The sequence below is a fragment of the Seriola lalandi genome, unplaced genomic scaffold (genome assembly GCF_002814215.2).
Source record: "Seriola lalandi dorsalis isolate HSWRI2012SDOR001 ecotype SW California unplaced genomic scaffold, Sedor1 jcf7180002054377, whole genome shotgun sequence".
NCBI lineage: Eukaryota > Metazoa > Chordata > Actinopteri > Carangiformes > Carangidae > Seriola > Seriola lalandi.
Window position 1 is genome coordinate 441,263 of NW_019524930.1, and position 15,089 is coordinate 456,351.

A 15,089-nucleotide genomic window follows, 5' to 3' on the forward strand; every position below is an offset into this window, starting at 1 on the left:
AATGAATAAAATTACGCCCGGGGCGTTTTTTTTTTTTTTTTACCGTGATTTATTTTTCTAACAATTTATTTTTTTAATTGCCGTCTGCTGTCGATCATTTCCACAGAAAGCTGAGAAGCAGCTTCTTCATTTTATTGCGACAAACACATCACAAAACATAAACACATTACTTCACGAATATTTCGATCCATAACGGGTTTTCCAGGAGTGCGTGTGTGAAATGAAGTGTGTGTGTGTGTGTGTGTGTGTGTGTGTGTGTGTGTGTGTGTGTGTGTGTGTGTGTGTGTATGTCAGATCAGTAACTGCAGAAATAAATTAGAAACATCATCCAATAACCATTCATCATTCGGGTAAAGTTACAAAATCAACAGGATTTATGGGCGGACAGTCACCAACATTGTGCAGAAATACATGAAGTGCATCACAGCTGCTCCTCAGCAGGAACAAGGAAGTGTAAAAAGTTCACGTCAAACTATCCAAAACTTTCATTTCGTTGCATATTGATGGTCCTCGTCTCTCTCTCTTTTATAAGGCATGTTCATCGGATTCATATGGTTTGGGAAACATTTTGTTCACCTCACACAAAAAAGATTTTTTTTCCTCCTTTTTCCAGTTCTTGACTTTCAGCTGTAGTGAAATATACAACAATGAAACATAAACAAACTTTAAATGTATGGAAATTCACATAAAAAGGTAACACTGTTGAATTTTACAATATCTTTTTTTATAATATATTATCCACATTCAAATTGACGGACTTATAATAAATAAGCTTAAATAAATAAATACAATAATAATTTTACATTCACCTCGTTACCACACTATTTACTCCAAATACAAATGCATTTAATTTTTTAAGGTTTTTTTTTTTCTCCCCATCATTTCCTGTATGAACAGGATCAATTCAGGTGACATCATCATCAGGTCTCCTAAACACATGCACGTCTCCACACTGGCTGCTTCCTTATAATTAATTTTGTGTAATTTGTCATCATTTTAATTAGATATTAGATTATGAGAAACGCCCTGTGAGAGGAAATAGACATATATCATTTTTCATAAGCAAAGATTGCATTTGGCTGCCTTGCATAGCTCAATTGACCTTTATTGCTAACAGACTGAATCTCTGAAGTCCAATCGTGTCTCAGCAAACTTCAGCGATGAAGTGAAGCCTCTTTAGACTCTTCTTCCCCGGTTGTTTTATTTAACGGACGGAAATCTATTTAATGAATGAAAATTAATTCTCCAATATATCAGTTAAACCACATCGTTGCCGTCATCTGCATTAACAAACAAATATAAATATGTTAAAGCACTGTGGCTGGATACAGTTCGCTCAAAACCTGCTTCTTTAACAAATTATTCTACATCTGAGTCGTTGTGGGGTTTTTTTCCCAGTGAAATCAAATCTGTGGCAATGAGCCATTAAATCTGAATTTTCTTTTAAACGAAACAGATCTGCCTTCAGACTGAGATGAGATTCTTGTTGTGTCTTTTTTTTTCTGCCTCATATCGACACACATTTAGTGAAACAAGAATTGAGAACAAGTGAAATCATCAGATCTAATGTTCAGGCTTTTACCGCGTTTCAAAGAAAAATGAGACTCAACATTTGAAACAAAGTGACTTGTTAAAATGGTCATTTTCGCAGCATGTCTGGAGTCCTTTTCGTTCCACTCTGGACATCTGCGGGGGAAATTGCATCGCTTCTGAAACTTGAACTTTGTCCAGCTAATTGATTAATTGTGGAAAGAGCCATTAACTTCCCCTTGTGCTTGGAAGGACTGGCTGCGGACGTGCAGGTCGTAAGGGAAACGGGCCTCTGGGGAGACTCGGTACATGGAGTTGTGCGCAAGAGCCGTGCGCCCTGGCGCACTGCAGTAGCGCATGCCATAGTGGCTGCTTTTGCCGTAGTCTGGTGGGTCGTCGTGTTTTAGGGAGAAAATCCCGTTAAAGTTCATCGGGGGGCTCAGCTGGCCGTCGAAATGCGGGCTCCCGCCCTCTGGGGACGGGTTCTCGTAGTAGGGCTCGTATGCGCCGCTGTAGCTGTAGTGTCGGAACGGTTTGGCGCTGCTGTCCAAGCTGCTTCCGCTGTGGCCGGGGGGCGTGTTCATGTCTGAGCCGGGGTACGAGTACATGGTATCGTAGGGCGATCTGCCAGAGAACATGACCTCCCCGTTGTGGTCTGTGAGGAAATTTCTCGCGTTCAGCTGCAAACAACCGGCCACCAAGTTGGTCGTGGGCTGAGATAATCCTTTGCACAAAGTCTGTACGAAGGCGAGGAGGTCCGGTCTCTTCCCCGCGCTCAGAGTCTCTGACAGGGCCCAGATGTAATTTTTAGCCAGTCTGAGGGTCTCAATCTTGGAGAGTTTTTGAGTTTTGGAGTAGCACGGAACAACTTTGCGCAGGCTCTCCAGCGCGGCGTTTAAGCCGTGCATCCTGCTGCGCTCTCGGGCGTTGGCTTCCTGGCGCCGTAGTTTGGACCTGTCCATCTGCTCCTTGCCGGGCTTCTTTTTCCGTGGGCCTCGCTTTTTAGGAAGCCCGTCCTCGTCCTGGTCGTCCTCCCTCTCGTCCTCCTCCCTGTCGGACATGTCGTCCTCGGCCTCCCTCATGTCTGAGTTGGACCTGTCTGGGTTGCGCTGTCGATCCTGCTTCAGGCTCTCAGGTAAGCTTTCACGAGGATAATTGGCACCAAGCCGCGGCTCACACATCATATGAGGTTCATCGAATGGCAGTGTCAACATATTTCCTGTGAGATCAAATCCAAAACATAAACCGTGAGTAGAGAGCACACAGCGACGTCTTTTGAAGGTTGTCAGTTAATTACCTTGTGAATGAATCCTCCCAAGAGGAAGAGGAACAAACTGGCAAAGCAAGGCCAATGTCACAGCCTGCTGCCTTTTCAAAGACACTCAACTTCATTGTCTTTGGACTTGTTGTGAAAAAAACAACCTCGGTTTAAGCTTTTTATTACACGTTATTTTGTGATGTTACATTATAATAGTCAAGTTTAGTATTTGTTTTTCAACCAAAACACACATTCTAACTCTGAATAAAAGTCACCAAATGCACAAACAGTATAAATACACAGAAATAAGACTAACCTCTGGTCAGCGTGCACTTCGCATGATCCCAAATATCTCCAGTGAATCTGCGCTGCAGCTTCTTCTCTTGCGAACCACAAATTAGAGGGAAAAAGCTGAAACGTGCGCACCCTCTTTCCTCTGCCTTGCTGTGCTCTGCTCTTCCTTTTCCTCCCTCTCTCGCTCCTTCTCTCTCTCTCTCCCTCTGTCTCTTCCCCTTCCCTCTCTCTTTGAGGAATGACACTCATGCCAACAGCGGGTACCCATGCCATCTGCCGCTGACGTCTTGTGGCAGCCGAGACCACGTGTTCAGTGTCCCATGGGACCTCCATTCCGTACCGATCATCTGGCAGCTCCGGTAATGGGCACCGGGAGGCCCGCGTTTACCGTCAAAAACACAGACCGGAGAGGGATAACAACTAATATCTGCATCTCCCCGTGTAAGAAAGATGAATTCATGTCTTTTTATCTGGGAGAAAGAAAAAAAGAAGAAGAAGAAGAGAGACGCGCGGAAGAGTACGCATGCACTCTCAACAGGTGAAATAGATTTAAAATGAAAGAGAAATAAATTAAAGAGGAGAATAAAAATGACAGTACAGCTCGAGATATGAACAAATAGTTCCATTAAAATGTTGAATTTAATGGATGATAATGGGAAACGAGAACGTTTTAAGTTAAAAAAAAAAAAAAAAAAGAACATGAGAGATGAGTGAAAAACTGAATGCTGGTTCTCCACATTTGGTCTTGACTCGGTTCATATTTTGGCCCCAAGTTTAATTTTCGTGGTAAAAATGAACTCTGAACTACATTATTTAAGTCTGCACATCTTTGTAAAAGATGTAATACACGGGGGGTGGGGTGGGGGTGAGGGGGTTAAGCCCTCTACAAATGACATTAAATTAAAGACATTATAAATGTGGAGCTGCAGATGAGGAAAATAAAAGGCAGGTCTGGACCGGGGAGGTTTAAATTCTACAGAGATGCAGTTTATCCTGTTAATCCTAATGTTCTGTTTAAGGTCCTGGACACACCTGGGGCCCTTTTTTAACAGCTCAACATACATTTAATATTTAACATGATTTCATCAGCTCGACTTTCACTCATTTCTTGAGGATGGCTCAGAAACATGATTTTGAAGGATTTTAACGACATAAGTTTCAGAAGTCCACTATAGAAAGTCAGTGTCAAATGTCAGTATGAGTTATTTCAGCAAATTCCCAGAAACCACATCTTTGTTTTATTTGAACCAAATGAGCATCTTTCCTTAAACCTATAACTAAACCTTCTCCACAGTGAGGGAATTTACAAACCATGTCTTTTGTCATGTTCTTTAGAGCAAAAGAAAAGAAAAAAGAACCTGATGGTTGATTTTGCAGTTATTATTTCTCCACACAGACGAGTGGGGTCTGTGGGACCTCAAACTACACAAGTGCTGATAGATATTGTGTGATAAATGATATAAAATGATTATGATTATTGATGATTATGCTCATTATTGATTAATCTGCAGACCATTTCCTCGATTAATCGTTTGGTCTAGAAAATGTCAGTAAATGAAAAGTGTCTCATTTTGTCCAACAAACAGTCAGAAACTTTACAATGATAAAAAAAATGGAAAAGCAGCGAATCCTCACACTGGAGAAGCTGCAGCCGGAGAACTCTTTTTTTTTTCTTAATGATCAAATAGTTGCTGATTGATTTTCAACTAATTGATCAATTGACTCATCCTTTCAGCTCTATATAAAATAGGTGAAGAAATTCCACCAGGCTCCTTTTACATGCAGAGGACGGGCATACCAGAGGGGCGTGCACAGTGTTGGTACCTCAGGACCATAGACATTAAGTACACCCCATGGAAAAGGCCCAGTGGCACGCTGCCAAATCCACACTGGGGCACAGCTGGCACTCGATATGGGTATATGCACTCCTCAGTTATGTGGAACACACACACAAGCGCTCACACACAAACGTATGCCTGTGAATGACCTTGTTGCAAGGAGAATCAATTAAAGCGACTTATCATTCTCTCTATATTGGACTTTACAAGACATCGATCAGCAGCATGAGCCCGGCTGCAGAGAGCCGCGGCGTGTTGATTACACCTCGCTGTGAGTTCAGAGCGTCAGAGACCACACAAAGGTAAAGCAGCGGCGATGACAGCATGTACACGCAGTGGTCAGCGCGTGTACACACTTAACCTAACGTGTTTGAGACAGGGCACCGAGCACGTGTTCGCACAGATACACAGGGCGAGTGTAAGTGGGTGTTCATGTGGACGAACACATACTGTACATGAACACCTAAAAATACACACGCGGACAAAAAAACAAACAAACAAAAAAACACACACACACACACACACACACACACACACACACACACACACACACACACACACACACACACACACACACAAGCATCTGATGAGTCAAACTCCCCATCTCAGACTAATCAGTTGACTGCACTAATTGCAAATGCAAATATGCAAATTTATATTAATTAATTACTCCACTAATTAGTTCTCTTGTCTTTTCAGGTAATAAATCATGGTGTGGTTGAGAGAGAAAGAGAGAGAGAGACATGGCAGTGATCTTTTGTCTGCTGGAAGTCCTTGTTTCAGGTTTGAATCTGATCCTGTGATGTTTCCGGGACAGATTCAATCACACGGTCGTCCACTGAGACGCCATAACTTTAATTCTTTTTCTTTCACAACAATTCTAACCTAGTTAGTTATTTCGACTGATATTTTATGCGTTATACTTCAAGGGTGGAAGCATTGTAATTTGAGAGGTATAACAAATAGCAGAGGTTGGTAAATCAGGGTGTCTTGCTGACAGTTCTTGCCTGTCAGCTCTTTTAATTATCACATTATCAGCTTTTATAGACACGAAGCGCGGTGTAGAGCTGCAAATGAAGGCGCTGCTGATCGCATGCTGAGTTGCAAGCGGTTCTCAATTGATGTCAGCAGTTAAAGAGAGTCTGTGTCTGGGTGATGAGTGCAAGGTGAAGTGGTTGGGAACATGGTAATGGTTGTGGCAATGCAACGTGATTCTGTCCAAAATCTAATTCACTGCGTGTCTTTGGAGCAACTTCTTAAAGGTCATTTCTGTAGTGAAACCCTGTGAAGCATAAGAACTCTCCAATAAACTCCAGAGGCAAAGCGTGTGTGTGTGTGTTTTTTTATTCTGACACTGACTCTGTAATGAGGTAATGAGGCCTGTACAGTTTCTAAACCCTCTAACAACTCTCACTATTTATTTTTCATTGCTGTACAGTGAGGTGCATGTACAAAAATTGAAACCCAAAACACACATGCTAAATAAGGAAGTGTTTAAGTGCTCCCTAATACAAGTGTGGGTAATTTATTTGAAGTACTTGTTGATACCTTGATACCCTGATGAATAACCTGAGTTGCTGCTGTTAAATAATTTCAGATTCTTGTTCTCACATCATAAACCTGTTGTTAGCAGTTTTATTGTCTTTTTTTTTTTTAATGATGAAACGTTACCAAATCTGACATTTTGCTCTTTTCCAACACCTCAAGTGTTATTGTCTGCAGACTCCTGTCAAATCAAACCATTAGTCTTTTTCTGTTTCTTAAAGCCTCTTTGAATTTAAAATCACATTTTCAAGAGCAATCTGGAAAAATGGCAGTTTCAACTATAAATACGAAACAGGCAACAACTCTGTCTGCTAAAAAAATAGGTTTATATATATATATTTTAAATTCTTTTTCTTTTATTATAATACAATATAAGGTCCAGCGCTGAGGATGTCACTTAAGGAAAAGTACATAATTAACAAAAAATAGAAGTAAAATAACTCATAATACATAAAAAAAATGGCCCTTGTGAGTGTTAACTATTACAGTATACACATTACAATATATTACTCAATTATTATTACTAGCACTTAGCATTATACAGTTTTATACAGTATTTCTGCTTATAAATGTTAAATAGGTGGAGTTAAAGTAAAGGTTTTTACCAATTTAAATGCTTTTTCCACTTCTGGATACAATTTGAAAAATGAGATTTACGCTGTCAAGCCTCCATTCAAATATTTAGTAAAATCCTCTTAGTGAACAAGTTTCGGTTTGGTTTCACCGGTACGATGCGAGAACACGTCCAACAACCCTCATAGACCGAAGGCTCATACACACACGTGGATGAGGAGAGGAGAGCTGAGGATTGTGGGAATGATTACCAGAGGCCAGGTCCTGGACTAGTGTCCTCCAGCTGTGCTGTTCTACCCAATTAGAAACTCCATATGCTGCCCCACTCAGCTGCTGAGTGGCCACACCTCCCACCCACACAGGTGGAGCACTGTGTGTTTCTGTGCATGTGTGTGTTTGCCTTTGTTGCTGTTGTCTATCAACACAAACAGTCCGGTGAGAAGTAAAAGCAAAGTTTCTCCTGTGCCCGTTTCAAGCATACAGTAAAATAATCACCTCACAGATTGAATTTAATCTTGTGTGATGGCCCATCACTGCAGTGCTTTTCTTAATCCCAACTCATTTCCTCACACACAAACAAAGTAACTCTGACTGTCACCGCTCCTTTGATAAGAAACACACAGGTATTTAGGTGGGTGGCAGAGAAATGCTAATAGTATTAAAATATGGAGGTATGAATAATGGATATGTTTTTGAAAATGTATAATGTAAAGATGTTAGTCCCGTTTTCAGACAGAGATGGGATAGCAGACGTGTAATGTTGCTGCAGGCACCCGTTTCTTTTTCAAAGCACAATCTGTTCGCACACGTTCAAAGTGGCTGTGACAATCTGTTGTGGTAGAATGCAACCAGAAAGTGATAAGATAAATAAAAATGTGTCAGATATCATATTTAAGTAAGAGTCACATCTTTAGTTTTATATAAGTATTATAGGAAACATATGATAAACTCCATTTTCTTCACTGTAAAACAGAGGTGCTGTATGACAACAGTAGCCTACAGTAAATATATACAGTGATAAAGAAAGTGAATATATAATGTAGAAATTTATCTTAAAATATGTTCAGATTTTCATCTGACACACACATAACAACAAGGATTTCAATGTAAAAGCTAAAGGCTTAAACGAATCAATGGAGCTGGTTAACGGTGCATGGTTTCATGGGGCACAGTGTACATGGCAGGGTAGCACAGAGGAAGCTGTGGCTCTCAGAAAAAAAAATGATATACTGCATATATATATATATATATCACTGTGCCAAAGAGCAGCTTGACACTCCACAAAACTAAATGACAGAAAGCTGCATTGTTTGGGAAGAACATGCAGCACTACATGGTGTGGAAAGGGAACTGCATACCGACATGAAAACAAAGGTGAAGTACGATGGAGGTAGCATCGTGATTTGGGGCTGATTTGTTGCCTCATCGCCTGGGATACAAAGTAAATCTGCAGAAGTACTTTAAATGAAGAAAACTAGTCGCAATATGGCTGAGCTGAAGCTGTTCTGTAGGAAGAATGGTCCAAAATTCTTCCTGAACATCGTGCAGGTCTGATCAGCTGCTACTGGAAGAACTTGTTTTAGGTCACTGCTGCCAAAGAAGATCTGACCAGCTGTTAAAAGCAGAAAATTTTTAAGTTTTGCTAGCATCAAACTTGATTCCTTCTCTTGCCAAGAGCCGTCCCCAGCGGTGGAAAGCAATGCCAATGTTAACTTTTGTCTCCATTATGTCTTTTCTTCTACTTTTCCTCTGTCAATTTCCAATAGTGAATCAATGCAGCCTCCAATCTGCCCTGAAGACGTGACGCTGCTCAGAGGGCGTATTATAACCTCTTGTATTTAAAGACAACTACAGCCAAAGCTCTTGTCAAGGGAAAATCAGCACCACCTGCTCCCAGGGAGGAAACCCCATTCAGCTGCAGGGAAAACTTTCAAATAACCCTTTTAAAATACAAGGTTTCACTTCTTTCCACCAGCACTGTGGAAGTTTAATTGTTGTGTTCAATAAAGACACGAAAAACGACAACAATTTGCGTGTAATTAATTTAGGCACAGTGTGTTTGTCCATACTTGTGAAGATCAGATCACATTTTTATAACCAATCAAAAGCTTAAAACCATTTAATTCCAAAGCGGACACATTCTTCTTTTCTTGCCACTGTATTCCACTATACAGCATTTGTGAATAAACACATTATTCAGTCTCCAAATTGCTCTAGAACTCTGAAGCAGCTGACACAAGTGACATTGTTGCAGGTTTCTACTACGAAGAAGCACCAAGCATCTCAGGAACAAGCAAAACGAATGAAATAGCTGAAGTTAGAAAAAGTGTTTTTTGTCCTGCATGCGATTCTACTGACTCGTCAACTTTTACCACATTTTTTATAGCAGCTCTGGATTTTTTTTTTCCGAGCATGAAGCCGGGATGATTGACAGTGCTGCAATGTCGTTTTCTCACCTAATCGACACTCTTGGTGTTGATACGATTCCTTTCTCCCTCTTCCCTCATCAGCTGTCCTCAACTCCCTGTTCCCTCGCCGTGTTTAAAACCACTTCTCCACTCGTTCATGAGCAAAGTGCGGCATTAAAAGAGTTTTCTAGTGTGCACTACAAATTCTGCTGAAATTTGCTTTACTTCATTAAGTTAGTGGGAAAGATGTATACCTTTGCTGGCCACAGTGCTGCTGTGTAAGATGCTGGCTTATCTTTCTATTAGATGATCACAAAGACTTCAAATATGAATATTGGTTGAAATGTTGCTTTATATGCTAAGCTTTTAGCCTGTAATGTAGAGAGGAGTCATTGATTTGTTTGCCGTACTTTTCTTGTGCTCATGTTCACCATTAAAAAGGAAAGTTTGACATTATTTGCTTGTTTGCAGAGATTTAGATGATAAGTATGATGACTTTCATGTCTCTACAGTAAATATGAAACTATAGTCCTGCACATAACTGCTGATTTCTTTTATCTTTGGATCTTTCAAGTTAGATATTTTAGCTTAGCTTTAATAGCGCTGTACAGTACAGTGATAAAGACAGACTACTTCCAATTTGAGTTTGACCTATTTCCAGTTTAACATTCTTGCTATTTGCCTATTAGGTCTCAAGTCAATTTACCAAGATAGAAACAGGAGAACAGAGACCTATAGTTTATCTATAGTTATTCTTTCAGTCCTAGGACAGAGTTACACAAGCCTTCGAGAAGTCATATTCTAACCCTCATCCCAACCAGGTCAGTATCATGTATCTAATAAGAAAACAAACCTATTTGCTTTCTTGCCAAGAGACTGGAAGCAGGGGGAAACAGCTAGCCTTACGTTTAAATAAAAGCTAACAGCTAATATGTTTAGAGGGACTGAATGATGTTTCAAATTAACGTATTGAGGAAACCTTAAAATATGTATTTGGAAAGTTGCAGTTATGTTGATATTGAATGTATTGGCAAAGTGTGGACAGACAACATATTAGTTTCCTGCTAGATATCCAATGTTGCAGTATAATATTTGCTTGTAGTGATAACAGCAATGTTAACTTGTTTTACATCTAAGTTCTCACAGCACCTGAGAGCAAGCAGGTTGGATGGAAAAATGTGTATACCTGTAAAATCTTTGGAAAGGTTCTACTTTTCCCATAGGAACAGATGTGACAGGAGCCTGACTGAAGTTCCAACTTTAAGAAGTTGAATAGTCTTTGTGTATCGATGCATAACAGTGGAATGTTTTTCAAGTAAACTGAAAATGAAAGATGAAGAACTGAATTCATAACATGTAAATTCACCCCTGGCTGTTCAGTATAACTCCACCTTCTTCTCCAGGCTATTAAGCTCCACTGTAACATTGCTGGAAATATCTCAACATGACACCACGCCATCTGTGTTTAACCAGTTTTAGCAAGAACAAGCAACATGGTGTTGCAGTGTTAAATTGGTTTGAGGTTGTTTTAAAAGGGAAAATGAATGAAAGGCAGCTCAAAATAGTGCAACACAACAAAGGGAATGGGTATTCACTGAAAAATGGAGCTTTAAGATTTTAGGAGCTGTGCATTAGTGGTTAATTTAAATGGTGATCATCTTGTGCTTCAGCAGCCAATAAGTTGTTTTTCTGTCAATTTCTTGTCATCATTGTGAATTTCACTGGGATGGAAGAGGCATTCAGATGCTTTGGTTAAGTAAAAGTCACAATTCAACAATGTAAAAATACTAAATTACAAGAGAAAGTCCTTCATTTAAGATTTTACTGGAATAAAAATACAGAAATATTATAAGCAAAATATACTTCAAATAACAAAAGTAAAAGTTATGTTCACATTCATGGCGTTAGATATATTATAGGAAGATTAACTCTGATGCTTTAATATGTGAGAAGTATGGTTGCTGTAGTTGGTTGAGGTGGAGCTCATTTGGGCAGTTTCATTTGCAGAAACTTCAATCTTATAAAACCATTTCTGTCTATAGTCAGTAAAAATACTTCAATCTGTTTTTTAAATTTAAATCAGCTTGTTTAAAATATGTTCTAAAAAATGAGAGCCAGTTATCTTGAAATGGGAGAGAATACAACGGATTGCATGAACAGAAAATTCTTCAAAGTATTGGATTTGTATTTAAAGCAAGTTGAAAAATTCCTGTTACACTGGCAGATTTCTGCAAGTCAAAATAATATCACACACTCAACAAGCCTTTTCACAGCAGGAAAAGCACAGATGTTGTCAATGACATTGTAAATGCAGCTGCGGGGAGGACACTGACGGACCTGAGCCCTCGTTAACAAAGTTGGTTTCACCTGTGCGTTTCCTGCTGTGACAACTCAGTGTTTCTGATGATCTTTTCACTGTGTCTCAGCAGTTAATCATATGATTTGTAAGAAACAAGCAAAAATAAAGTGCAATATTAAGTACAACTAACTTAAGTACAATTTTGGGATATATGTATTTTGCTTGAGTATTTTTATTTTATGCCACCTTATGCTTCTACTTCACTACATTTATCTGGCAGCTGTAGTTATTCTTCAGATTTAAATGTTAAATTTGAAAACATTTCACATTCCTCTAATCTTCTCACATGGCTTCATTTAAAGAACAGTTTGAGGTTCAGAGAGGTAAAATTATCCATTGTTTCATGGAAGCAAAGATTAGAGAAAAGACCAACAAATTATACCAATAGGCCTATTTGTAGCAGAGCTTTTCTTCCTCTCCCACTAATCGTCTTTATTAGATTTATTTTGTGACCCCCCCCCACCCGGAGGGCGCCACCCCCCCAACCCCTACATTTGGAACCACTGGACTAAACTACCCAACTGAATATAGAGCAGTTCAACATAGCTGCACCTCGAGCAGCTACAGTAAAATGCTCAGTACACACTGAAGCATCATGTCACATATAATAATATCAGTTCCAGATACAGGGGTCATTCGTCTGCAGAACCAGTAGTTTTACTTTTAATACTCTGGATGTATATTTTGTTGACTTTTGTCGGTTACTTCTAAAGCAGGACTTTTACTTGTAAATAAAAGTACAGCAAAACTGTTAGTTTCCATTAGTGGAGGTTAATAACTTGAGTGAGACACCACGCTCAGTGTCAACATTATTCTAAATTAACTTAATATTTTTGTATTTTCCATAATCCATCCGTGCTGTGGAGGCTACAGGAGAGAGTGTCACTTTCACAGCAGATCTTTGTCAAGACACATCAGAGAGCTCAATGCCCTCTGCGACTTGCATCATCTGCTGAGTGTCACAATGCTGTATCCATGATGGGGGTCTGCCCTGCCCCTTGTGCCCACCTGAGGGGGTTACAGTTGGCAGCCTCGACTCCACACCTGACAGGCTTCCAGAAAAGGAACCACTTGGCTGCCAGCAGAAATAGCTTTTTCCAGTTTGGGGGTCGGCCCCGAGTCAAGATGAGGGAAGCTTGGCTCTTTAAGAGTTGGGCCAATTCCCAGACACACTAGCAGCTTGTGCCACAGGGCCCTTTGATTCTGGGCTCTCGATCAGTCACTCTAAATAGAGCTCTGTGCTCTTTCCAGTGGATAGACGGGGTTTAATTTTTATTAAACAACTTGATATGTAATGTCTACTTTACACGCTGCATGATGTGGTCGTGTGGAGTTAAAGTGGTGAGAACATGCTGTCACTTCTGGTTAAGTTAGAGGACAGATTCCCAAAAGGCTAGTCACAGTGTAGTCTCAATGTGACAGCATCAGGCTTTATTTTCATCTTTGCTTTAGAACTGAAAAAATTAAATCAACAAGTTGATCAACAATTTTGATTATCAAGTAATTGTTTAATTTATTTTTTCAAGCAAAAATGCCAAACATTCACTGGTTCCAACTCAAATCAAATTAGAGAATGTGCTGTTTTTTTTTCTCTAATGTGACAGTAAACTGAATATCTCTGGGTTTTAAAGAGCTGGTTGGACAAAACAAGCAATTTGCAGATGAACCTTGGGCTTTGATAAAATTGTAATCAACATATTGGACTATTAAGAAATGTAACAGCAGATTAATAAATAAAGAAAATATTCTTTATTCGCACCCCTACTTTGCTAACTATGTATCTCTGCCATGGCCTCTGCACTCCATCTGTGTGTTAGGAGGATAATAACCAAGAGTTTTTTTGTGTTTGAGTGCCTCCACATTTGCATGTGTGCATATATTATACATACGTAATGCGCAGTTGAGCGCATCCTTCCCGCAGGTGTGGCTGTTTTCCTTTTGATGAGGGAAAGCAAACTGATTAGCAGGTCCAGGTAACATCAGAGCAGCAGTTTCCCGCCAGTGGCCATGTGATTAAATCACATAGAGTGAGTCTCAGGGAACCAGGTAATGAAGGGACAGACTAGCGGATGCCATCACCCCTCCTCCTCCTCCTTTTACTCTTCCTGATCAAGTAGTACTGGAGCTCAGCCCAAGCCTGGGACAGGAGGTGGGGTGGAGCACAGATACCAACACACACTCACATGCATGCATGGACAAACTACATTTGCACATGTGGATCAGTGGAGGACTTAGATATACATGTTTGTTGTATTCTGTTAATATACAAACTTGTAACCGTGAATCTATAAGACATCTCACACAAAGCAAGAGATAAAGTTTATGTATCTATAAATCACTCATGCAGAAATGACAGAACCACCACAGGACACACAAGTGTGTCTATCCAACCACCCTTGACTGGAGTTAATACAGCAAAATAAACTCATTTGCACTTTTTACTTCCAAGCAGATTGACTATTTAATAGAGTAATGACTAAAAACAAAAGCGCTGTAAATCAACAGTGCGACAAAACAAAACCCCCACAAATGTTACTTTGCAGCCGCACAAAATTCCTCAATCGAACCAAAAATAAGCATTAAAAGCTCTTTAAAATACTGTTGATGGCTTTTGGTTACAGGCAGTCCCCATTCTCCTGCCTGGCAATGGTCTTTTATGGCGAGGGACCTAATACAAGATTTCTGTTCTAGTGCAAACACAGTGGCCATGGGCACCAAGGAACAGCTGCCGTATAATTGAATTAACATTCGCCTTCTGCTCCAGCACTCAGCACTGTGCTGAGAACTCATACACATCCCTCCATGAGCTCCATCAACCTGTGCATGAATATGTATGCTACTCGTGATAAAAATGCGTTCTGTGTCTAATGTTTGTGGAGTTGCCTATATGGCGGATAAAGAGCTATACACTGACTGTCTTGTCAACGATATACATCAAGTTTGTTGATCATTTTTAGTGCCACGGGCCCTCGGAGGCCGAGAACAGCGGTGCTGTTGCAGTTCTACTGGGTTTGAAGTCTAACAGAGACATCTAGTGGATTATTGGCTGTGTGTTATGTTCATGTTGCAGTTAATGCACCATACATACCGGAGGCTTTGGATTTCCGTAAATGTAAAATCTATTACTATTTCTATAGAAAGATTAGAATGACTCACTCACTCTGCAGTTAGTGATCATTTGTTTTTAAAAGTGAAAACAAGTATCAAAGATTCAATATCATGGCCTGAATCCCACCTGTCGAACTGTCATCAGATTTGTTTCTATAGTGGTTTAAAGAAGTGGA

The 15,089-nt window shown here is 40.0% G+C and overlaps 1 protein-coding gene across 1 annotated transcript; it reads right to left on the reverse strand.

The window, feature by feature from the left end:
• Positions 1-351: 351 nt before the first annotated feature.
• On the reverse strand, positions 352-3,267 carry neurod6b (neuronal differentiation 6b). Its single transcript, XM_023408946.2, has 2 exons — positions 3,105-3,267; positions 352-2,749 (listed from the first exon to the last, which is right to left on the reverse strand). The coding sequence occupies exon 2, from the start codon at positions 2,742-2,744 to the stop codon at positions 1,740-1,742; it is 1,005 nt and encodes a 334-aa protein (XP_023264714.1). The 5' UTR covers positions 2,745-2,749; positions 3,105-3,267; the 3' UTR covers positions 352-1,739.
• Positions 3,268-15,089: the final 11,822 nt, after the last annotated feature.

Bases quoted from the DNA above. Each gene is read 5' to 3' on its own strand.
- neurod6b (XM_023408946.2), bottom strand. From the start codon at position 2,744: ATGTTGACACTGCCATTCGATGAACCTCATATGATGTGTGAGCCGCGG.